Source organism: Cydia strobilella, chromosome 5, assembly GCF_947568885.1.
Source record: "Cydia strobilella chromosome 5, ilCydStro3.1, whole genome shotgun sequence".
Lineage (NCBI taxonomy): Eukaryota > Metazoa > Arthropoda > Insecta > Lepidoptera > Tortricidae > Cydia > Cydia strobilella.
In genome coordinates, this window is record NC_086045.1 from 2,611,278 (window position 1) to 2,637,786 (window position 26,509).

Genomic DNA, 26,509 nt, shown 5'->3' on the forward strand with positions numbered 1-26,509 from the left:
ACTTTTTATTAATTTAGTGAGCCCGAATGTCACTAATAATTACTAAATTAGTAACTAAGTTTTAGGCGTGTGGACGCTAGATGAGATGTATGGCAATTTTATCCCCAGAAATCTTTCTCTAAGAAATGCTCCGAGCAAATGGTGCTATATTTTTGCGGAAACTAATTTTCTTGCCCAGTAGCATTGATCCATTTATTTTTAATATCGGCATCTTGTGGGAACCTACAATAATTAATAATAAAGAAATAGAAAATATAAATCGTTTATTCATGGCACATTGCATGCATTGTACGCATAAGTACATTAAGTACCTAGTCTAATTATTTTAACGATGAAAATATGATGGGTGTAAAAAACAAAAACGTATGTAAAGGAATACGAAGGTTTGAAAGGTTGCCATGAAATGACCCCGACTTAACTTAGTGCTTGATGACCAGAGCTGCCATATTTACTTAGACATTGATTATCCCAAATAATAATTAGAAACGTGTCTAAAATAATAATTTATTACCGAACCAAACATCAAACTTGAAATATCGTAACTTTAACTTTATCGATATAAATATCGACATTGCGCAGCATCTGAGTAGCGAAGTTATTTGACATTTAGGATAGCGAATATTCCAGATAAACGTAAAGAATAGTGACAAAGGATTGTGAACTCTAAGTTTTAACTGATAAAATATAGATTTACTTAACGAACATTCGTAAATAATGCAAAATAAACAGATTTTTCGTATTAATCGGATTATATTTAAATAAATAACCACCGGTGACGGGAAATACCTCCACGTGAAAGATTTTTTAAACCGCTGTGATTTCTGCAGCTTAATACTGCACAATACGGCATTTTAAATTTAATTATCAATTTTTGTTAGACGAGCGTACGTACGACGTGAATGTCATTCGAGCATGAAGTTTACACAACAACTGAGCATAGTCTGTGCATAAAGTAAGTCGGTCGCTACTAACTGTCGGATAGACGGGAACGCCCACTTGCCATCTCCATCCTACTCCGTGCTTTAGACCACCTCTTGTCTCCTAACGTCCATCAAGAGCAAGGTACACCAACACAAACCCAATAGGTACAAGTATACTGAGTGAGAAAGACATATCGAACCTCTGTTCCATAACTAGATCCCCTAGGAGACGCTTTAGACCACCTTTACCCCCTAATGTCCATCACGAGCAAAAACCATCAGCACACAGACCCTCTAGGTACGAGTATAGTGAGCGAGACAGGCATATCGAGCCTGTCTCTGTCCCATTAGACCTGACACTTGACAATAGGGAATATTACGCGAAGTTTCGCGTACCATGCAGAGTTCTGCGCAGGGGGCGCCACTACCACAATCTGAGGGTCTATCGCAAAACAAGAAAATCGAAATTTCGTTATCTTATATCTCTGTCACTCTTGCGTATTCGAGCGATAAAGAGGCAAATAGCGAAATTTCGGATTCGCGTTTACCAGTAAGTTTTCTGTAAGCAAACCGCCTTGATGCATCAATGTCATATTTTAATATCTTTGAAAACTTGTCAAAAAACTGTTAAAGGCACAGTATATAAAATAGTTTTTTTGCCGGTACTGTACATGCAATTTTTTTTCTTGTTTCAGGAATTGAATTAGGTGTAAATGTATTAGACGCTAGGAAGCCCTACCTGCCATTCGAGGAGTTCTACAACGAGCCCCTCAGTGATACTATAGAAATGGATAAGGACTACGCTAACTATAGGACAGAAATTAGTAATGGTAAGTTAAAAGCATATCATGGATATGTACATTCGATTTTAAGGTATGGCATAACAATCTGGAGATACTTCACTGATAAAGCGCTGCATTAGAGCCATATTTTCTGTTCATCCTAAAGATTCATGCCGTCCATATTTTATAAAAGATAACATTCTTACTTTTCCCAGTCTCTATATGTATGAAGTTTCTGTTTTTGTCCACAAATATAAATACCTATTCACGGATAATAACACAATTAAAATAACTATAGAAAAGCTGAAGAAACCCATAACTTTAATCCCAGAAATAAATCAAAATTTGTTCAAAGTAAATCTAACTTTATCCATTTCAACAACAGCCTTAACAATATCGCAATTAAAATCTTCAATAAATTAAGTACTGACATAAAACAATGTAGTGACTTAAGAACCTTTGATATTAAAGTGAGAGATTATTTTATTAATAGACCATTCTACACAATTGACGAATATTTTGCCAACGCACTTGATTAAAATGATTCTAGGAATATATTGTAAAGTTGACTTTTTTTTATTTTATTTACATGATAACAATATTTGACATTCATATACCACCCGACATTATTTTATGCACTATATTTTTAGCTAGATTAAGTAATTGATTTTAATAACAAAACTTCCGTGAGACACAGACATATTAAATATATTAATAACGGGTCACTCACGTGTTTTAATTCGAAAACGCTCGACATGTTTCACTCCGTACCGAGGAGCGTCATCAGGAGCTTGCGTCCTCCTGCTGCTGCTGCTGCTTGCTCCTGATGACGCTCCTCGGTACGGAGTGAAACATGTCGAGCGTTTTCGACTTAAAACACGTGAGTGACCCGTTATTAATATATTTAATAAGTAATTGATGTAAATTATTGTACTACAATAAAAACTTACTTAAAAATATACTAGAACCAAGGACTGGATGTCCCGTGTTCATTCTCATGTGATAAACTGACGGTCTTTCCATTGCGTTACAACCGGCTGACTATTTTTTTAAATCACGATAGCATCTAAACTATCATCTGAGAAAGTATCAAGCGGGAGGCGATGACTGACGATATTTACTCATGGCCCGCGGTCTAATATGGTAAGGACCAAAATTCACCTCAAAATATTTATCTACATGCAAACTCCAGCTGAGGTTATAATATTCTTGAACTATGCAAAAAAAACTAACGCATCTAACGCTCACTTTACATTCCAGGTAAAAAATTCGCCTTCCTAAAATACCCGTTCATCCTGACGGCCGCGACGAAGTCCCTCGGCCTGTACTACGAGAACCGGATCCGGATGTACTCGGAGCGTCGCGTGTCGCTCCTGCACGCTGTAGTGGGCGCGGCGCCACCCATGCCGTATCTCAGGCTTAAAGTGCGCAGGACGCATATCATAGATGACGCGTTGGTTGAGGTTAGTATAGAAGTCCCTCGGCCTGTACTACGAGAACCGGATCCGGATGTACTCGGAGCGTCGCGTGTCGCTCCTGCACGCTGTAGTGGGCGCGGCGCCACCCATGCCGTATCTCAGGCTTAAAGTGCGCAGGACGCATATCATAGATGACGCGTTGGTTGAGGTTAGTATAGAAGTCCCTCGGCCTGTACTACGAGAACCGGATCCGGATGTACTCGGAGCGTCGCGTGTCGCTCCTGCACGCTGTAGTGGGCGCGGCGCCACCCATGCCGTATCTCAGGCTTAAAGTGCGCAGGACGCATATCATAGATGACGCGTTGGTTGAGGTTAGTATAGAAGTCCCTCGGCCTGTACTACGAGTACCGGATCCGGATGTACTCGGAGCGTCGCGTGTCGCTCCTGCACGCTGTAGTGGGCGCGGCGCCACCCATGCCGTATCTCAGGCTTAAAGTGCGCAGGACGCATATCATAGATGACGCGTTGGTTGAGGTTAGTATAGAAGTCCCTCGGCCTGTACTACGAGAACCGGATCCGGATGTACTCGGAGCGTCGCGTGTCGCTCCTGCACGCTGTAGTGGGCGCGGCGCCACCCATGCCGTATCTCAGGCTTAAAGTGCGCAGGACGCATATCATAGATGACGCGTTGGTTGAGGTTAGTATAGAAGTCCCTCGGCCTGTACTACGAGAACCGGATCCGGATGTACTCGGAGCGTCGCGTGTCGCTCCTGCACGCTGTAGTGGGCGCGGCGCCACCCATGCCGTATCTCAGGCTTAAAGTGCGCAGGACGCATATCATAGATGACGCGTTGGTTGAGGTTAGTATAGAAGTCCCTCGGCCTGTACTACGAGAACCGGATCCGGATGTACTCGGAGCGTCGCGTGTCGCTCCTGCACGCTGTAGTGGGCGCGGCGCCACCCATGCCGTATCTCAGGCTTAAAGTGCGCAGGACGCATATCATAGATGACGCGTTGGTTGAGGTTAGTATAGAAGTCCCTCGGCCTGTACTACGAGAACCGGATCCGGATGTACTCGGAGCGTCGCGTGTCGCTCCTGCACGCTGTAGTGGGCGCGGCGCCACCCATGCCGTATCTCAGGCTTAAAGTGCGCAGGACGCATATCATAGATGACGCGTTGGTTGAGGTTAGTATAGAAGTCCCTCGGCCTGTACTACGAGAACCGGATCCGGATGTACTCGGAGCGTCGCGTGTCGCTCCTGCACGCTGTAGTGGGCGCGGCGCCACCCATGCCGTATCTCAGGCTTAAAGTGCGCAGGACGCATATCATAGATGACGCGTTGGTTGAGGTTAGTATAGAAGTCCCTCGGCCTGTACTACGAGAACCGGATCCGGATGTACTCGGAGCGTCGCGTGTCGCTCCTGCACGCTGTAGTGGGCGCGGCGCCACCCATGCCGTATCTCAGGCTTAAAGTGCGCAGGACGCATATCATAGATGACGCGTTGGTTGAGGTTAGTATAGAAGTCCCTCGGCCTGTACTACGAGAACCGGATCCGGATGTACTCGGAGCGTCGCGTGTCGCTCCTGCACGCTGTAGTGGGCGCGGCGCCACCCATGCCGTATCTCAGGCTTAAAGTGCGCAGGACGCATATCATAGATGACGCGTTGGTTGAGGTTAGTATAGAAGTCCCTCGGCCTGTACTACGAGAACCGGATCCGGATGTACTCGGAGCGTCGCGTGTCGCTCCTGCACGCTGTAGTGGGCGCGGCGCCACCCATGCCGTATCTCAGGCTTAAAGTGCGCAGGACGCATATCATAGATGACGCGTTGGTTGAGGTTAGTATAGAAGTCCCTCGGCCTGTACTACGAGAACCGGATCCGGATGTACTCGGAGCGTCGCGTGTCGCTCCTGCACGCTGTAGTGGGCGCGGCGCCACCCATGCCGTATCTCAGGCTTAAAGTGCGCAGGACGCATATCATAGATGACGCGTTGGTTGAGGTTAGTATAGAAGTCCCTCGGCCTGTACTACGAGAACCGGATCCGGATGTACTCGGAGCGTCGCGTGTCGCTCCTGCACGCTGTAGTGGGCGCGGCGCCACCCATGCCGTATCTCAGGCTTAAAGTGCGCAGGACGCATATCATAGATGACGCGTTGGTTGAGGTTAGTATAGAAGTCCCTCGGCCTGTACTACGAGAACCGGATCCGGATGTACTCGGAGCGTCGCGTGTCGCTCCTGCACGCTGTAGTGGGCGCGGCGCCACCCATGCCGTATCTCAGGCTTAAAGTGCGCAGGACGCATATCATAGATGACGCGTTGGTTGAGGTTAGTATAGAAGTCCCTCGGCCTGTACTACGAGAACCGGATCCGGATGTACTCGGAGCGTCGCGTGTCGCTCCTGCACGCTGTAGTGGGCGCGGCGCCACCCATGCCGTATCTCAGGCTTAAAGTGCGCAGGACGCATATCATAGATGACGCGTTGGTTGAGGTTAGTATAGAAGTCCCTCGGCCTGTACTACGAGAACCGGATCCGGATGTACTCGGAGCGTCGCGTGTCGCTCCTGCACGCTGTAGTGGGCGCGGCGCCACCCATGCCGTATCTCAGGCTTAAAGTGCGCAGGACGCATATCATAGATGACGCGTTGGTTGAGGTTAGTATAGAAGTCCCTCGGCCTGTACTACGAGAACCGGATCCGGATGTACTCGGAGCGTCGCGTGTCGCTCCTGCACGCTGTAGTGGGCGCGGCGCCACCCATGCCGTATCTCAGGCTTAAAGTGCGCAGGACGCATATCATAGATGACGCGTTGGTTGAGGTTAGTATAGAAGTCCCTCGGCCTGTACTACGAGAACCGGATCCGGATGTACTCGGAGCGTCGCGTGTCGCTCCTGCACGCTGTAGTGGGCGCGGCGCCACCCATGCCGTATCTCAGGCTTAAAGTGCGCAGGACGCATATCATAGATGACGCGTTGGTTGAGGTTAGTATAGAAGTCCCTCGGCCTGTACTACGAGAACCGGATCCGGATGTACTCGGAGCGTCGCGTGTCGCTCCTGCACGCTGTAGTGGGCGCGGCGCCACCCATGCCGTATCTCAGGCTTAAAGTGCGCAGGACGCATATCATAGATGACGCGTTGGTTGAGGTTAGTATAGAAGTCCCTCGGCCTGTACTACGAGAACCGGATCCGGATGTACTCGGAGCGTCGCGTGTCGCTCCTGCACGCTGTAGTGGGCGCGGCGCCACCCATGCCGTATCTCAGGCTTAAAGTGCGCAGGACGCATATCATAGATGACGCGTTGGTTGAGGTTAGTATACAAAACCGGACAAGCGCGAGTCGGACTCGCCCACCGAGGGTTCTGCGTGTATCATTACGAAAAAAAACGGCAAAAAAAATCACCTTTGTTGTATGCCCCACTTAAATATTAATTTTAATCTGTTTTTAGTATTTGTAATTATAGCGGCAACAGAAATACATCATCTGTGAAAATTTCAACTGTCTAGCTATCACGGTTCATGAGATACAGCCTGGTGACAGACGGACAGCGGAGTCTTAGTAATAGGTTCCCGTTTTTACCCTTTAGGTTAATTAATAACATCAAACTATGTGTTTCAGTTGGAGATGGTTGCAATGGAGCGAGTGCTGGATTTCAAGAAGCAACTTGTGGTTGAATTCGAGGGCGAGCAGGGCTTGGATGAGGGCGGCGTCAGCAAAGAATTCTTCCAGCTCATCGTTGAGGAGATCTTCAACCCCGATTATGGAATGTTTACTCAGCAGCGGGACAATGGGACAGTGTGGTAAGACCTCAATCACTAGTAAGCCATCATTAGATCTTGAGCAGCTGGAAAGCGTCAGCAAAGAATTCTTCCAGCTCATTGTTGAGGAGATCTTTAACCCCGATTATGGAATGTTCACGCAGCAGCGGGACAATGGAACTTGTTTACATTAACAGAATGTTTTCGTTTAAAAAAATCTGTGAACAGTTATTTATTTTTCATTGCATAGATTTTAATACTAAGTACACAAACATAAAGGGGCCCACTGATTACCAGTCCGCCGGACGATATCAGCCTGTCAGTTAGAACAAAAAGTTGACAGTTCCGAACAACTGACAGGCTGATATCGTCCGGCGGACTGGTAATCAGTCGGCCCCTTTATCAAGAAAATACCGACGATGACGAGCCAATTTATTTATTTTCACCTCAGCAGCTCGAACAAGCCTACTTTCGTCACTCCCTGGAGTGAGAAAAGTGCGACTTTCCTCACTCCAGGGAGTGACGAAAGTGCGACTTTTGCTGACTCCAGGGAGTGAAACAAAGTAGCTTTTTAATTTAGTGAAGCTTCACTTCATACTTCTATTACAAATGCGTTTTTTTTTCTCTGTATTATTCTGTGTAATTCGAAATGCATTTTAACCTTTAATATGTTCTCACTACTGAGGTGAAAAAATATATGTGCAACAAGTGTTGCACATATAGTTGCAAAGTTATTTTACATCTCGTGTTTTCGAGTCCCTCGCTACGCTCAAGATTCTACTTAGAATTCAATTATAGAATCTTTCGCTTTCTCGGGACTCAAAATTAACACTCGCAACTAAAACCAACTTTCCTCTCTTGTTGCACAAATAACTATTTCAAAACACATTCTATAAAATTCTGAATGATTATACCATGTTCACAGGTTCAACTCACTATCGTTCGAAACGGAAGCTCAGTTTACCCTGATCGGTATAGTGTTGGGTCTAGCCATATACAACAATGTGATACTGCCAGTCAACTTCCCCATGGTCGTGTACCGAAAACTGATGGGGAAGAAAGGTTCCTTTGAAGATCTGGCTGACTGGAATCCTGTGAGTATTCTTTTTAAGTTTCCGTACCCAAAGGGTAAAAACGGGACCCTATTACTAAGACTCCGCTGTCCGTCTGTCTGTCACCGGGGTGTATCTAGTGATCTGTGATAGCTAGACAGCTGAAATTTTCACAGATGATGTATTTCGGTTGCCGCTATAACAACAAATACTAAAAACAGAATAAAATAGAGATTTAAGTGGGGCTCCCATACAACAAACGTGATTTTCGACCGAAGTTAAGCAACGTCGGGCGGGGTCAGTACTAGGATGGGTGACCGTTTTTATAGTTAATGGTACGGAACCCTTCGTGTGTGAGTCCGACTCGCACTTGGCCGGTTTTTTTAATGTTCACTAAACTACTACTGTAAAAAAAAATTGCCATCGCATCCCGATTGAAACTTTTTCAGGTGATAGTTTAGATTTAATGCAGAATATAATAGTACGTACGGAAAGGAAACTTCCTACAAAACCGAAGTTCAGGGTCGAATCGTGATGTCCCTTTCTAATATATGGCACTATCCCTTTCGACTATTTAGGGTTGTCAAAATTCAAGTCATTATCTGTGGTCGACCATCACCAAAGTTAAGGAAGATGTATAATGAAGCCTCGTGAACATCAGCTGCTCCGTTGGTGGGTTGAGGAACAATGACCATTGTAACAAACCAATTTAATTGATACATATTTCTAATTATCACACTTTGCTAAGTTAATTGAAATATGTGAGTTCAAGTCTCGTCTGCCATTTGGTGCTCTGTGACATCATAGTGATGTCGATAGGGACCGTGCGCGTTAGAGGGTCTGCCATCTTGTGGCCTGAATCGGAACCATAAACATGTACATTGACACTTCACGCTAAAGCAAGTGCTGCCATCTTGTGGGCTACTTTGGAAGCATAAACTACACATTTACGCCTCGCGCCAAAAATCTGACGTCTCCTGTGCTGCCCCATACAGTTTATGCACACTGCCTATATTACTACACCTTATAAAACAAAGTCCCCCCGCCGCATCTCTCTGTTTGTCTGTATGTATGTTCGGGATAAACTCAAAAACTACTGAACGGATTTTAATGCTGTTTTCACCTATCTATAGAGTGATTCTTGAGGAAGGTTTAGGTGTATAATTTGTTAAGGTTTTGTGTAACACGTACGACTCCGGGGCGGGTCGCTAGTAGATATACACGGTGGCTAAAAAATAAGTGCATTCCCGTTGCCAGGGTGGTTTTGGGATTATACTGAGCAACTTTTACTATGGGACCAACTCCGAAATCGCCAAAAAAATTTGGCTGTGTCATACATTTTGGCTGGTCCATTTTCTATGGGAGGGTAAATTATTTTTTCGCGATTTCGTGTTTGGTCCCATAGTAAAAGTTGCTCAGTATAATCCCAAAACCTCCCTGGCAACGGGAATGCACTTATTTTTTAGCCCACCCTGTATATAGTCGGGATAACATTGATGTAGGTTCCGAAAGGTTTATCAATTCATGGAAAGGTAATTCAAGTTAATTCATTAATTTGTTTCAGATATTATACTCCGGCCTAAAAGACATGCTGGAATACAACGATGATGACCTGGAAGAAGTATACTACCAGACCTTCAGGATATGCTACCGCGACGTTTTCGGCAATGTTATCTTCCATGATCTTAAAGAAGACGCTGATAATATCTTCGTCACGCAGGGAAACAAAAAGGTAATAAGTTTTTGGCAAAACTCATTTTCGGTACAAGCTTTTATCGCTGACTGTACTTTTCTTTCCACAGGCAACTAATACTCATCGAGACAATTCTAAAAACCCCAAACACAATTAGGTTGCGTTGTTTTATCACAGAGTTCCTATGACCAACACCTGTCTCCATCATCAGCTCGATGGTACCATAATATTGCATTGTTACCCGACTTACATATGCATGCAAATTTTCAGCTTCATCGGAAACCAGAAAGTGGGTCAAATTTAACTTGCAAAATTTGACCCGTACATACATCATAGGTACATTGCAAGTTAAATAAAAACTTGTAAAAAGGAAGCATTTTACCGTTCATTGATATTGATAAAACCAAAAAAGAACATTGGTATTTATACTTAATTACGTAATTGAAATACAAGCCTTAAAAGTGTTAGTGCAACGAAATCAAACCTAAAGACTAAAAGTGCTGAGACTGCTTAGCCAAAATAAAACCGGCCAAGTGCGAGTCGGACTCGCGCACGAAGGGTTCCGTACCATTACGGAAAAAAAAACAGCAAAAAAATCACGTTTGTTGTATGGGAGCCCCATTTAAATATTTATATTATTCTGTTTTTAGTATTTGTTGTTATAGCGGCAACAGAAATACATCATCTGTGAAAATTTCAACTGTCTAGCTATCACGGTTCATGAGATACAGCCTGGTGACAGACAGACGGACAGACGGACGGACAGACGGACAGCGGAGTCTTAGTAATAGCAAAGATAGATATAACTCAGTAATAGATGGATACAGTCTAAGGAAAAACATGCCTCGAAAATCAAGAAAATTTGATTCTCGATCAGAGGGCGATACTAGCTTTGGCCTACTGTCGTATAGATGGCGTTGACGGTTTCGTTTGTTATTTAACAATTTTAACGCATATCAGTGAAAGAACATGGGTCAAAATCATAAAAATAATTAATGCAAATAAAAAAAATCATTTATCCATATTTAAATACATTTTTTTTATTGAGAATTTATGGTATTTGTATAAATCTTCATTTTTAGTTTTAAAGTGTGTCGATAGATGGCAGTGAATTTACTGTGGTTACAAAATCTACTATGACAGTACCGCTCTATCTTATTATATCCTCTTTGGTAATAGGGTCCCGATATTTATAATAATATTTCCCATCAGGCGGCTCGTCTGCTCGTTTGCTGAATATCACATTAAAAAAAAAAAAAAAATTTTTTTTAAAAGGGTAGGAACTTTTTAGGAAATTTACAAAAAAAATTTAAAAAATCCATTTCACTAAGTTATTGGCATATTTTTAGAAAATTTCCGTTGGAAGTTTGTAGTAGGGTGGCTAATCATTACAAATATACAGGATGAATTCTTTATCGTGATTCGACATATTTTTATCTAAGTCCATACTCTATTAACAATCGGCTGCACCTGCAATTAACTCATTTGAAACATGGTTATTATTGTTTTCACTTATAATTAAATTTATTCCTACTTGTACTAAATTCTTCGTCACCCACAAAACGCCCACCCACGTCACAAATAGCTGTCACGAAATTGAAGGAGGATATATTTAATCTATTTCAAACTTCTTGCAAAATGCTGGCTGGATACCCTTTTGGCATTCATTGCAGGGACCGGACAACCCTTTCCGCGATAAAAACCTTTCAATGGGCGACACTTAAACACGGCTAACACATTGAAAGACTTACCCTTTTGAACTGCAAGCCCATTCATACCCCTACCTTTGACTAACCCTTACCGAAAAGCTAACCAAAAATAAGGCTAGCCCTTAATAAGGGTTACCCTTATCTTTAAGCGCTTTTTATAAAGGTTTCCCTTTGCGTGAAAGAGACAGGATTAGTATATATCTACGGTAGTGTATGAAAAGGAAAGAAAATACGTGCCTAGTCAAAGAACGCCGCCGTCGCCGCCGACGATCGCTCGGATTCGAAGTAATGTGTGCTTTATGAACAAGGTAGACGACTTAAATTAGCACGGTTATATGCTAAAAGGGAAGCCCTTTATAAGGCTAACCCTTATAAGCAATATGCAAGGTGTTGGTGAGCGGATGATAAGGGTTTTGTAAGGGTATTTGGGCTACCGATTACTCAAATGTGGTAGCTTTATATAAGGGTTTTTAAAAGCAAAACAAAGGGTTTCGTCTGGCAAAGGGTATGGTGAGTTAAGCCTTATGCAATACCCTTATAAAACCCCGATAAGGGATAGCGGGCCGGTCCCTGATTCATTGTCAATTATGTCAACAATGTAAACATTAAATTTAAAAGTGGAAAAATTACTGCCTTGGGTGAGACTTGAACTCACGGCCTCTGGATAGATACTCCAGCGCTCTGCCAACTGAGCCACCAAGACCTCATCCATAGTCAGCAAATCTTCCCACTATATGGGTCTAGGGGACCCTAGCGACATCGTAGCGATACCGTAAGAGTGTTACACTTCTTAAACGGCCACCGGAGTTCCAAGTCATATTGGAAATTCACCAGTTACGATGTGCTACCCATTCTAAATTAATTTAAAAATTAATGTAAACATTGTTATGTCTCAAAATTCAAATTCAGATAAATTCAAATTAAAATAATTTATTTCATGAAGAATAATAAAATTCCATATACAATTACATTTAATATTATCTAATATTAAATTTAAATTAAATATGTTAGTAACAATAGGTAATACTTAAGAAACTATGTTAGTACACAAGAAAAAAATATTAATAAAATACATTTAAATGAAAAAAATTATATAAAAAAAATTACAATTTTTATCCATTTACAATTTAAAATTTATAAATGGATTTATTTATCAAAACTGTAGTATATGGAATTTTTATTCTGAAATAAATTATTTGAATTTGACTATACATCTGTAATTTCTTTTTTTTTAATTCCAGGAATTCGTAGATCTGTACGCGGATTATTTGCTGAACAAGTCGGTGGAGATCCAGTTCTTGGCGTTCCGGCGCGGGTTCGTGATGGTGACGGACGAGAGCCCGCTCGCCGCGCTGTTCCGGCCCGAGGAGGTCGAGACGCTGGTCTGCGGGAGCAAGGTGGGCTATCCTCATACACCCTGTATAATACAGGGTGTATGCGCGGGTTCGTGATGGTGACGGACGAGAGCCCGCTCGCCGCGCTGTTCCGGCCCGAGGAGGTCGAGACGCTGGTCTGCGGGAGCAAGGTGGGCTATCCTCATACACCCTGTATAATACAGGGTGTATGCGCGGGTTCGTGATGGTGACGGACGAGAGCCCGCTCGCCGCGCTGTTCCGGCCCGAGGAGGTCGAGACGCTGGTCTGCGGGAGCAAGGTGGGCTATCCTCATACACCCTGTATAATACAGGGTGTATGCGCGGGTTCGTGATGGTGACGGACGAGAGCCCGCTCGCCGCGCTGTTCCGGCCCGAGGAGGTCGAGACGCTGGTCTGCGGGAGCAAGGTGGGCTATCCTCATACACCCTGTATAATACAGGGTGTATGCGCGGGTTCGTGATGGTGACGGACGAGAGCCCGCTCGCCGCGCTGTTCCGGCCCGAGGAGGTCGAGACGCTGGTCTGCGGGAGCAAGGTGGGCTATCCTCATACACCCTGTATAATACAGGGTGTATGCGCGGGTTCGTGATGGTGACGGACGAGAGCCCGCTCGCCGCGCTGTTCCGGCCCGAGGAGGTCGAGACGCTGGTCTGCGGGAGCAAGGTGGGCTATCCTCATACACCCTGTATAATACAGGGTGTATGCGCGGGTTCGTGATGGTGACGGACGAGAGCCCGCTCGCCGCGCTGTTCCGGCCCGAGGAGGTCGAGACGCTGGTCTGCGGGAGCAAGGTGGGCTATCCTCATACACCCTGTATAATACAGGGTGTATGCGCGGGTTCGTGATGGTGACGGACGAGAGCCCGCTCGCCGCGCTGTTCCGGCCCGAGGAGGTCGAGACGCTGGTCTGCGGGAGCAAGGTGGGCTATCCTCATACACCCTGTATAATACAGGGTGTATGCGCGGGTTCGTGATGGTGACGGACGAGAGCCCGCTCGCCGCGCTGTTCCGGCCCGAGGAGGTCGAGACGCTGGTCTGCGGGAGCAAGGTGGGCTATCCTCATACACCCTGTATAATACAGGGTGTATGCGCGGGTTCGTGATGGTGACGGACGAGAGCCCGCTCGCCGCGCTGTTCCGGCCCGAGGAGGTCGAGACGCTGGTCTGCGGGAGCAAGGTGGGCTATCCTCATACACCCTGTATAATACAGGGTGTATGCGCGGGTTCGTGATGGTGACGGACGAGAGCCCGCTCGCCGCGCTGTTCCGGCCCGAGGAGGTCGAGACGCTGGTCTGCGGGAGCAAGGTGGGCTATCCTCATACACCCTGTATAATACAGGGTGTATGCGCGGGTTCGTGATGGTGACGGACGAGAGCCCGCTCGCCGCGCTGTTCCGGCCCGAGGAGGTCGAGACGCTGGTCTGCGGGAGCAAGGTGGGCTATCCTCATACACCCTGTATAATACAGGGTGTATGCGCGGGTTCGTGATGGTGACGGACGAGAGCCCGCTCGCCGCGCTGTTCCGGCCCGAGGAGGTCGAGACGCTGGTCTGCGGGAGCAAGGTGGGCTATCCTCATACACCCTGTATAATACAGGGTGTATGCGCGGGTTCGTGATGGTGACGGACGAGAGCCCGCTCGCCGCGCTGTTCCGGCCCGAGGAGGTCGAGACGCTGGTCTGCGGGAGCAAGGTGGGCTATCCTCATACACCCTGTATAATACAGGGTGTATGCGCGGGTTCGTGATGGTGACGGACGAGAGCCCGCTCGCCGCGCTGTTCCGGCCCGAGGAGGTCGAGACGCTGGTCTGCGGGAGCAAGGTGGGCTATCCTCATACACCCTGTATAATACAGGGTGTATGCGCGGGTTCGTGATGGTGACGGACGAGAGCCCGCTCGCCGCGCTGTTCCGGCCCGAGGAGGTCGAGACGCTGGTCTGCGGGAGCAAGGTGGGCTATCCTCATACACCCTGTATAATACAGGGTGTATGCGCGGGTTCGTGATGGTGACGGACGAGAGCCCGCTCGCCGCGCTGTTCCGGCCCGAGGAGGTCGAGACGCTGGTCTGCGGGAGCAAGGTGGGCTATCCTCATACACCCTGTATAATACAGGGTGTATGCGCGGGTTCGTGATGGTGACGGACGAGAGCCCGCTCGCCGCGCTGTTCCGGCCCGAGGAGGTCGAGACGCTGGTCTGCGGGAGCAAGGTGGGCTATCCTCATACACCCTGTATAATACAGGGTGTATGCGCGGGTTCGTGATGGTGACGGACGAGAGCCCGCTCGCCGCGCTGTTCCGGCCCGAGGAGGTCGAGACGCTGGTCTGCGGGAGCAAGGTGGGCTATCCTCATACACCCTGTATAATACAGGGTGTATGCGCGGGTTCGTGATGGTGACGGACGAGAGCCCGCTCGCCGCGCTGTTCCGGCCCGAGGAGGTCGAGACGCTGGTCTGCGGGAGCAAGGTGGGCTATCCTCATACACCCTGTATAATACAGGGTGTATGCGCGGGTTCGTGATGGTGACGGACGAGAGCCCGCTCGCCGCGCTGTTCCGGCCCGAGGAGGTCGAGACGCTGGTCTGCGGGAGCAAGGTGGGCTATCCTCATACACCCTGTATAATACAGGGTGTATGCGCGGGTTCGTGATGGTGACGGACGAGAGCCCGCTCGCCGCGCTGTTCCGGCCCGAGGAGGTCGAGACGCTGGTCTGCGGGAGCAAGGTGGGCTATCCTCATACACCCTGTATAATACAGGGTGTATGCGCGGGTTCGTGATGGTGACGGACGAGAGCCCGCTCGCCGCGCTGTTCCGGCCCGAGGAGGTCGAGACGCTGGTCTGCGGGAGCAAGGTGGGCTATCCTCATACACCCTGTATCATACAGGGTGTATGCGCGGGTTCGTGATGGTGACGGACGAGAGCCCGCTCGCCGCGCTGTTCCGGCCCGAGGAGGTCGAGACGCTGGTCTGCGGGAGCAAGGTGGGCTATCCTCATACACCCTGTATAATACAGGGTGTATGCGCGGGTTCGTGATGGTGACGGACGAGAGCCCGCTCGCCGCGCTGTTCCGGCCCGAGGAGGTCGAGACGCTGGTCTGCGGGAGCAAGGTGGGCTATCCTCATACACCCTGTATCATACAGGGTGTATGCGCGGGTTCGTGATGGTGACGGACGAGAGCCCGCTCGCCGCGCTGTTCCGGCCCGAGGAGGTCGAGACGCTGGTCTGCGGGAGCAAGGTGGGCTATCCTCATACACCCTGTATAATACAGGGTGTATGCGCGGGTTCGTGATGGTGACGGACGAGAGCCCGCTCGCCGCGCTGTTCCGGCCCGAGGAGGTCGAGACGCTGGTCTGCGGGAGCAAGGTGGGCTATCCTCATACACCCTGTATCATACAGGGTGTATGCGCGGGTTCGTGATGGTGACGGACGAGAGCCCGCTCGCCGCGCTGTTCCGGCCCGAGGAGGTCGAGACGCTGGTCTGCGGGAGCAAGGTGGGCTATCCTCATACACCCTGTATAATACAGGGTGTATGCGCGGGTTCGTGATGGTGACGGACGAGAGCCCGCTCGCCGCGCTGTTCCGGCCCGAGGAGGTCGAGACGCTGGTCTGCGGGAGCAAGGTGGGCTATCCTCATACACCCTGTATAATACAGGGTGTATGCGCGGGTTCGTGATGGTGACGGACGAGAGCCCGCTCGCCGCGCTGTTCCGGCCCGAGGAGGTCGAGACGCTGGTCTGCGGGAGCAAGGTGGGCTATCCTCATACACCCTGTATAATACAGGGTGTATGCGCGGGTTCGTGATGGTGACGGACGAGAGCCCGCTCGCCGCGCTGTTCCGGCCCGAGGAGGTCGAGACGCTGGTCTGCGGGAGCAAGGTGGGCTATCCTCATACACCCTGTATAATACAGGGTGTATGCGCGGGTTCGTGATGGTGACGGACGAGAGCCCGCTCGCCGCGCTGTTCCGGCCCGAGGAGGTCGAGACGCTGGTCTGCGGGAGCAAGGTGGGCTATCCTCATACACCCTGTATAATACAGGGTGTATGCGCGGGTTCGTGATGGTGACGGACGAGAGCCCGCTCGCCGCGCTGTTCCGGCCCGAGGAGGTCGAGACGCTGGTCTGCGGGAGCAAGGTGGGCTATCCTCATACACCCTGTATAATACAGGGTGTATGCGCGGGTTCGTGATGGTGACGGACGAGAGCCCGCTCGCCGCGCTGTTCCGGCCCGAGGAGGTCGAGACGCTGGTCTGCGGGAGCAAGGTGGGCTATCCTCATACACCCTGTATAATACAGGGTGTATGCGCGGGTTCGTGATGGTGACGGACGAGAGCCCGCTCGCCGCGCTGTTCCGGCCCGAGGAGGTCGAGACGCTGGTCTGCGGGAGCAAGGTGGGCTATCCTCATACACCCTGTATAATACAGGGTGTATGCGCGGGTTCGTGATGGTGACGGACGAGAGCCCGCTCGCCGCGCTGTTCCGGCCCGAGGAGGTCGAGACGCTGGTCTGCGGGAGCAAGGTGGGCTATCCTCATACACCCTGTATAATACAGGGTGTATGCGCGGGTTCGTGATGGTGACGGACGAGAGCCCGCTCGCCGCGCTGTTCCGGCCCGAGGAGGTCGAGACGCTGGTCTGCGGGAGCAAGGTGGGCTATCCTCATACACCCTGTATAATACAGGGTGTATGCGCGGGTTCGTGATGGTGACGGACGAGAGCCCGCTCGCCGCGCTGTTCCGGCCCGAGGAGGTCGAGACGCTGGTCTGCGGGAGCAAGGTGGGCTATCCTCATACACCCTGTATAATACAGGGTGTATGCGCGGGTTCGTGATGGTGACGGACGAGAGCCCGCTCGCCGCGCTGTTCCGGCCCGAGGAGGTCGAGACGCTGGTCTGCGGGAGCAAGGTGGGCTATCCTCATACACCCTGTATAATACAGGGTGTATGCGCGGGTTCGTGATGGTGACGGACGAGAGCCCGCTCGCCGCGCTGTTCCGGCCCGAGGAGGTCGAGACGCTGGTCTGCGGGAGCAAGGTGGGCTATCCTCATACACCCTGTATAATACAGGGTGTATGCGCGGGTTCGTGATGGTGACGGACGAGAGCCCGCTCGCCGCGCTGTTCCGGCCCGAGGAGGTCGAGACGCTGGTCTGCGGGAGCAAGGTGGGCTATCCTCATACACCCTGTATAATACAGGGTGTATGCGCGGGTTCGTGATGGTGACGGACGAGAGCCCGCTCGCCGCGCTGTTCCGGCCCGAGGAGGTCGAGACGCTGGTCTGCGGGAGCAAGGTGGGCTATCCTCATACACCCTGTATAATACAGGGTGTATGCGCGGGTTCGTGATGGTGACGGACGAGAGCCCGCTCGCCGCGCTGTTCCGGCCCGAGGAGGTCGAGACGCTGGTCTGCGGGAGCAAGGTGGGCTATCCTCATACACCCTGTATAATACAGGGTGTATGCGCGGGTTCGTGATGGTGACGGACGAGAGCCCGCTCGCCGCGCTGTTCCGGCCCGAGGAGGTCGAGACGCTGGTCTGCGGGAGCAAGGTGGGCTATCCTCATACACCCTGTATAATACAGGGTGTATGCGCGGGTTCGTGATGGTGACGGACGAGAGCCCGCTCGCCGCGCTGTTCCGGCCCGAGGAGGTCGAGACGCTGGTCTGCGGGAGCAAGGTGGGCTATCCTCATACACCCTGTATAATACAGGGTGTATGCGCGGGTTCGTGATGGTGACGGACGAGAGCCCGCTCGCCGCGCTGTTCCGGCCCGAGGAGGTCGAGACGCTGGTCTGCGGGAGCAAGGTGGGCTATCCTCATACACCCTGTATAATACAGGGTGTATGCGCGGGTTCGTGATGGTGACGGACGAGAGCCCGCTCGCCGCGCTGTTCCGGCCCGAGGAGGTCGAGACGCTGGTCTGCGGGAGCAAGGTGGGCTATCCTCATACACCCTGTATAATACAGGGTGTATGCGCGGGTTCGTGATGGTGACGGACGAGAGCCCGCTCGCCGCGCTGTTCCGGCCCGAGGAGGTCGAGACGCTGGTCTGCGGGAGCAAGGTGGGCTATCCTCATACACCCTGTATAATACAGGGTGTATGCGCGGGTTCGTGATGGTGACGGACGAGAGCCCGCTCGCCGCGCTGTTCCGGCCCGAGGAGGTCGAGACGCTGGTCTGCGGGAGCAAGGTGGGCTATCCTCATACACCCTGTATAATACAGGGTGTATGCGCGGGTTCGTGATGGTGACGGACGAGAGCCCGCTCGCCGCGCTGTTCCGGCCCGAGGAGGTCGAGACGCTGGTCTGCGGGAGCAAGGTGGGCTATCCTCATACACCCTGTATCATACAGGGTGTATGCGCGGGTTCGTGATGGTGACGGACGAGAGCCCGCTCGCCGCGCTGTTCCGGCCCGAGGAGGTCGAGACGCTGGTCTGCGGGAGCAAGGTGGGCTATCCTCATACATCCTGTATAATACAGGGTGTATGGGGTACTGAGGGCAGCTACCTCTTTCCGTGCTCCGTCAAAATCTTATTATGCTTTCCCTAACATTGAATTTATGGAAAAATGTAAAATTAGCGACAAAATCCACACAGATTGAAATCCACACAGATTGCTTTGTATTTAATTGTCCTCTACTTGGATATTTGTATTATCATAGAGTAACTTATACTAGAGCGGTACTGTCATAGTAAATTTTGTAACCCCAGTAAATTCACTGCCATCTGTCGACACACTTTGAAACTAAAAAAAAATATTTATAAAAATACGATAAAATGTATTTAAATATGGATAAATGATTTTTTTTATTTGCATTAATTATTTTTATAATTTTGACCAATGTTCTTTCACTGATATGCGTTAAAATTGTTAAATAACAAACGAAACCGTCAACGCCATCTATACGACAGTAGGCCAAAGCTAGTAGCGCCCTCTGAACGAGAATCAAATTTTCTTGATTTTCGAGGCACGTTTTTTCCTTAGACTGTATCCATCTATTACGGAGTTATATCCATCTTTGAAAATACTGAAGCACTAGATTTTATGACTTCACACTAAATTCTAAAAATTACCCTTTTCAGAACTTCGACTTCAACGAGCTAGAAAAATCAACAGAATACGACGCCGGCTACACCTCCGAGTCCCAAACCATCAAAGACTTCTGGAGCATAGTGCACAGCCTCTCCCACGACGACAAGAGGAAGCTGCTCCAGTTCACGACCGGCTCGGACCGGGTGCCGGTCGGTGGCCTAAGCCATCTCAAGCTGGTCATCGCGCGGAACGGGCCTGACTGCGACCGCCTGCCCACCGCGCACACATGTTTTAATGTGCTGCTGCTTCCTGAATACGAGAGTAAAGAAAAACTCGAGGACAGACTCATGAAGGCCATTAGCTATTCGAAAGGATTCGGGATGCTCTAATGTACATTATAATGCGTCTTTATATTAATTAAAGTTTGTTTTATTTATATACGTCGCTTTTTATTTGCAGTGCGCGATATGTAACTAAGTATGGAGCGCGCGAAATTTCAATCCCGTCAAAAATATAAATGTGAATAGGGAATATTACGCGAAACTGCGAAGGGGGCGCCACTACCACAATCTGAGGGTCTATAGCGAAACAAGAAAATCGAAATTTCGTTATCTAACATCTCTTTCACTTGCATATTCGAGCGATAAAGAGGCAGATAGCGAAATTTCGGATTCGCGTTTCCCGGTAGCTCCTCTGTAAACAAACCGCCTTGATGCATCAATGTCATATTTTATTATCTGAAAACTTATCAGAAATCTGTTAAAAGGTACAATAATATGTATAAGTTACTCTATGGTTTATTAAAAAGGCTAGTACTGCACTCTGGTGGCAGAACATGAGAGCAGAGTTTAATTATTGAGAATATGCGTCTTTGTTGACTTCGCCCGCAAAAGAATTCAGATCTACAACGTGTCTCTACCAAAGAATATAATCCTCACTGTCTCTACTCTCTGGATATAGACCTAGATCCCTAGTAGTTCCTTCTCAGGAATGTTCTGATATGGTAAATTATTTGATTAGATCAGCGGTTCTCAAACTTTTGACGTGATAACGTCTTATAAATCGATGAACACCGGTGGCTTGAACGAAAAAGTGTCACGTTGTGGACAGATCTCCATGGTAACGTTACGGTCTTTTCATCAATGTTTTCTTATGACGTTATTACGCAAAATTATCCTCCGTAAACCGCCTTTACAGACCATTATTTTTTTGGTGACGGAACCCTTTTGGAAAGCAAATTCAATTTGACAGAGCCCCAAATTAAAAAAAATTCGTGACTGTGGATCAGATATACCAATGGAAGAGCTGGTTTTTTTCTTATTATTACAAGTATTCTCGCGGAGCCCTAACAGAGGCTTTGCGGAGCCCCAGGGGTCCGCGGAGCACACTTCGAGAATGGCTGGCTGGAACTTTGACATAAAAATTAAATATTTTAAAAGCTACAGTAGTTCAAATAAATCATCAATAAATATTAGCATTCTGTATCGGTCTTTCACAATGTAGGCCAGGAAATGAATGCCCAAAAAAAGCTAGAGAGAAATGCTAGGAACACAATTTTTGACTTCGTAGCTTTGTTTGGACTATTTAGGAGGTGAACATATCAAAAGTCCCCGGCCGTAACCCTGGTGCTGGGGGGGAAGAGTGCGGTTTGAAGGTTCCATTTTTCGGTTTTTCGATTATATCTCGGAAACTATGCGTCTGAGCGACATGGCCACTTGTACAAAATGAAAAGTGATTTAATTCGTTACAAGTTTTATTAAGTCAAGTTTTTCGATATCTTGTATAGTTTTTGAGATATCCGCTCTTGAAGGTTTATTTAGGGCACACATTTTTATCTTAATTGTCTACATCAGTGAAGCTGCTAGGCTGGGTTTGGTATCGTTTTCGTATAAATCGGGGGTGCTGAATTCATTTATGGTATCAGACATTAACACCATTCCTAAGTAAAAGGGGTGAAGGGGGGGGTGCCGAGCCCGTACTGCAAAATGACACCACTGTCATAACGCCCAACATTCATAACATTCCTCAGCCGTGCACGGAATTCGCGCGCGGACAGTAGGTTAGAAATACCCTAATCGACACGTCCTGCTCATATATGTCCAGAAGGTAAAAACACGTATATGGGTGCCGAGTTCTACTAGTTCACTTGGGATGTAGGTACCTAAGGATGGTTGGTTCAATGTCATTGCGTCTCACTTAGCAAAATGTGAGATGCAAATACACATTAGACCAAGAAATTGGGTAGATGAAACACCACCCTAATTAAAAGGATTTGAGTTTAGTTCGCCCCGTAGGAGCGCGTGAAGCGATATCGCATCGAAAATGTGTAACGCTGTAAGCGGTCGCGTTCCCGTATGCCTAGGCATCTATACGAGTGTAGGCCAAAACTAGTGGCGCCATCTGATCGAGAATCAAATTTTCGTGGTTTTTCGAGGCACGTTTTTCCTTAGACTGTATCCATCTATTACGGAGTTATATCTATCTTTGGTATAATGTACGATTCCCACCAAACGGGCGGACGGAGTCGGCATTTCACATTTGTACAGGTGCAAGCCGGTCGACTGCTCGCGGACGCGGTCGGCTCCGGACGGACGCCATCGCTTCTGCCATACATAATGTATATTGATATCAGCACTTCAGATAATATCACTATCAGCCTTTTCAGACCCACCGTCAGATATGATATCGGGCCGAAATTATCGGATGCAGGATCTTACATCCGATATTACGGAATACTGCGGAAGCAAATGTAGGATCCTAGATATCTGATCGGACAATGTGAAAACGCTCTAATGTAATCGGTCTAGAAGTTTTGTGTGGTGGTCTATGCGAGTAAGCTAAATGAGGTTGGCATGCTTCTTAAGAGTCCCTGGCAAGCTCGGTTCTCCATACAGACGTAGTTTACTCTCATTTTAAAATGAATAGGCAGATTGCTCTGAAACTTTGTTTCATGAAAGTTTCATTACAATCCAACACGTAGTTTTAACGAAATTCCGTTTGTATGGGAAGGTAAAATTCGGCCGAGCTTGCCGCGGAGACTTTAAATTAAATGCTCCAAGGAAGAAGAATATATTTATTTATCACTGTAAAATGTAACTTAATTACGAAACACTCTGCTAAGGTCGCAAACCTCTCATCTCCTACAACTCCTCTTAACTCCTTTGGAGGAGATAAGAGGTTTGCGACTTTAGCCGACAACTATGGCCACTTTGCTGCAATCACTATTTTATTTGAAGTACCAAGTTAATAGTCGGAATGGGGCAACACTCACGGGGACACGGTGACTGCTGTAATAACAAATAACAAAATTAATTGTTTATTTTTAGTGTCCGACCGAAACCTTTTTTTACCGAAGGTTTGGTTTGCTCGTAGTTTTGGCCGAAACCAAAACCTTCGGCCGAAATGTGATTTTTATGCCGAAAACGTCGGAACTTCGGTCGGGCACCAGTTTTTTTCAATTGGAAACCCTTTTGAACTCCCAGAGAGGCTCTTTTTTCGAGTGATTCCCATTTGTTCCATAAAACAACAACATACTAACTTAAGCTGGCCATACACGCTTTGTATAGTTATTTTATCTCTTACATAATATTACTATCTTGTGAGCGTTTTGGGGTCACCTGTAAGCCCGCAGGAGATTTTCACAAATAAAACAAACAAAACAAATAGGGTACGCCTGCGCAGTTTTACCTGCACAACTGTACGCTCCTTTTTAACTGCGCTAGCTAATAAGATATACCTTATCCTATATCCTGTAATTAGTTTAAGTAGCCTCAAATAGCATAGTTAAAAAAATACAGCGAATTCAAGTTTTTCGTACAAAACTTATATCTGCTCTGTGTCGTTTGTTTTATAAGCTGGAGCTAGGTTTATTGACTAATTACAGGCATAGATATACCTCATGTCATTGTATGTGCAAAGTTTCATTACAATCCAACACGTAAGGCCTAGTTTTAAAATGAGAACGAAACTCGCCGAGCTTGCTGCGGACTCCTAATTATACGAGTCCGAAAAACACAGTCGAGTTTTAAAACAGAGGATTCGACCAACCAACACTAATAACACACATACGAGTATTAGTAACTGGATTAGCTACATTCAAGAGCCCCCTGAGAGTTCACAAGGAGTTAATAGAACACGACATTTTTGTTTTCTTTTTTTATGTTTAGGACTAGATACCCTTCTCGAGATGCAATTTACGCGCGGCGGCGGTGACGGAGTCGTCAAAACTTTTCTTCTGTTTTGTTTTTTCTTAACTTCTTTGCAATGGGCGTCTCCGAGTTTCTCTTCGGATTCAACAGGCTGGGGTGTAGGAACCTTTTCTAAATTTAGCCGTTCGTTTAGAAATCGCTCAATGAGCATTGCTCGCTCTATTCTCAGAGAATTCATATCTCTAAGAGGTTTCGTCCCCCGGTGCGTAAAAGGGCCCTCTTCATCGATGTCAAAAGAAGTCGTTTCTTCATGAACATCGACTTGTGGTAGTTGTGATAGTTCGTAAGTCTGTTTGACCTTCTTTTTCTTCTTTGGTTTTTGATTTTTCTTGCGCTTTCGTTGATGCACAAACATTGTGGAGGTTATGCTGGAATCGCGGCGGGCAGCGGAGATCTGACGCCAAAAGAAATCAATCAATTATATACTCGTATTAGCATCACGAATCACGAGTACGTCAAGACCAATACAATTTACTCTATATACCTACTATGTATAACGACTAGGGATTTTTATTAAGGTATTCTGCTTTTGTAATCTTCATAAGCAGTTCTACTTCATCAACCATATTTTCCTAAGTACACAAATAACTATTTTTATTAAATACGTGCTTGTCCGCAAAAACCTAATGACGAAACTCTGATGCTTAAGGCAAATTACGCGTGTTTTATGCTATTTGTGCACTTTGTAAATAATGTATATAATGTTTGTTTGTATTTCTCTATGTAAGTGAATTGTAATATTATTTTGGAGAAATAAATTCTTAAACCATAACCATATAATATCTTTTGGCCTAGCTGGATCATAAACGCTCACTTATGGATAAATAATAGCAAACAACCTCTGTAAAGTATAACGATGCGCACGGAACACTAAATGCCTCGAGCTTTGACTCGGGCTTGGCCAATTTTGTTATTTATTGTGGAACTTCGTACCACATTATTACAATCTATAAATTGTATATACAGATGTCAATCACAATGAAAAAATCAACGATGATCAGCTCTGGTCAACGTGGGACTCGAACCCACATCCTTGGATGCTCACAAAATCCATTTCATCATCGATCATCGAGTTGATCATCGTTGATTTTTTCATTCTGATTGACATCTGTATATACAATTTATAGATTGAGATACTAACTAACCGAATACGGATACGAAGTTACCTAAGGAGATACAGACCTACGAGGAAATGACATTGGATTGGGCATATCCTCAGGAAACCTGACACTATCCAAAGCGGCCCCGATCTGACAGATACCCGGCAAACTTACAAATGGTAGTCCTAAATTTACTTGGCACAGTTCTGTGTAGCAAGACCTGGGTCTATTGGGGATGGGGTGACGCAGTTCGTACCAACACTACCTACATCAAAAATTTGCTGACCTGATCATACAAGTGTTCCTCTGACTCCTGCTTGTTGCAGATGTCCAGCAGTCGGTTGCAGACGATCCTTAGATTCTTGATGCGCTGTTTCTTATTCTTGCCTATGTTTATGCCATCCGCTTCACCCAGTCTTAAGGTTCTGACAAATAAAATAAACAATAGGCAAGTTAATGCGGCTGCGTCGACGGATCTTTCTTAAGGGTAATTGCACAAAAGATGCCTATGGGTCGAAAAGTATCCGCAAGGGTCCCCGAAAATCATAAGATAAGATAATGTGGCTGTATTTGTGTTGGTTAAGACGAAGTCATTCGAATCCTCTGCTTGTATTAACTCAAGTGTGTTTTTCAGACTCAATATAATTGAGTACTAACTCTTAACTCGGGTTTTTTTTCACTTTGTTAGAGACCCAAGTCTGTTTTAGAGGTTTGATTCCTTCATAGAAAACTCGTAGGTAATTTAAAAAGAAAAATCTTAACGCATTTTTATACCTAAATGTAAAATTCATGAGATAGATACCATAAAACAATGCTTACTTTCTTTACTGCAACTAGTAAATTGATAAAACCTACAAAATTGTTGACGAAGTCTTTATTCGGTGGCTCGAATCCTTTTGAGATGCGCTTAAAAGACTTTATAACGTACTCGACTTGTGGCTTGGAAGTTTTTTTAGCCCAATCTCGTATAAAAGACTCCTATATACTATCATCCTACAATGGTAGGAAACAACACTAGATTTGGTCTCGCGGCGTCTCCAGCTCACAGAGGCACTAACTAGCAAGGTAGGTACATGATTGTGACGGGACTTACTTAATGACCTTAGGTTTGGCCACATTAGGCTGTTCAGGTTCCTTATCCTTTTCATCCAACTTCACCGCTGTATCCCATATGTTCTTGAACAACTCTCTGCGTTGAGTATAACTGTCCTTACTGTGGTTAGACTGTGTGTCCATTTTAGGTGTTTCGATATTATTATATTTGAGAAATTACACCTCGGGCCTTTGCTAGTCAGAGGTAGAGAATAGGTAGGTATCAACAAAGACAGATATAACTCCGTAATAGATGGATACAGTCTAAGGAAAAAACGTGCCTCGAAAATCACGAAAATTTGATCCTCGATCAGATGGCGCCACTAGTTTTAGCCTACTCTCGTATAGAGGGCGTTGACGGTTTCGTTTGTTATTTATAATTTTAACGCATATCAGTGAA

The 26,509-nt window shown here is 47.1% G+C and overlaps 2 protein-coding genes across 2 annotated transcripts in view; one reads left to right on the forward strand and one right to left on the reverse strand.

The window, feature by feature from the left end:
• LOC134741327 (ubiquitin-protein ligase E3A) overlaps positions 1-20,147 on the forward strand; it is a 38,272-nt gene extending 18,125 nt beyond the window's left edge. The window contains exons 11-17 of the mRNA XM_063674078.1: positions 1,616-1,750; positions 2,963-3,165; positions 6,734-6,915; positions 7,799-7,967; positions 9,490-9,657; positions 12,569-12,724; positions 19,760-20,147. Of these exons, the coding sequence (XP_063530148.1) occupies positions 1,616-1,750; positions 2,963-3,165; positions 6,734-6,915; positions 7,799-7,967; positions 9,490-9,657; positions 12,569-12,724; positions 19,760-20,098 (1,352 nt within the window). The 3' untranslated portion in view covers positions 20,099-20,147. The remainder of the gene's footprint in view (positions 1-1,615; positions 1,751-2,962; positions 3,166-6,733; positions 6,916-7,798; positions 7,968-9,489; positions 9,658-12,568; positions 12,725-19,759) is intronic.
• A 2,783-nt stretch (positions 20,148-22,930) lies between these two features.
• On the reverse strand, positions 22,931-26,268 carry LOC134741741 (uncharacterized). Its single transcript, XM_063674634.1, has 4 exons — positions 26,111-26,268; positions 25,304-25,442; positions 23,886-24,311; positions 22,931-22,993 (listed from the first exon to the last, which is right to left on the reverse strand). The coding sequence occupies exons 1-4, from the start codon at positions 26,251-26,253 to the stop codon at positions 22,931-22,933; spliced, it is 771 nt and encodes a 256-aa protein (XP_063530704.1). The 5' UTR covers positions 26,254-26,268.
• Positions 26,269-26,509: the final 241 nt, after the last annotated feature.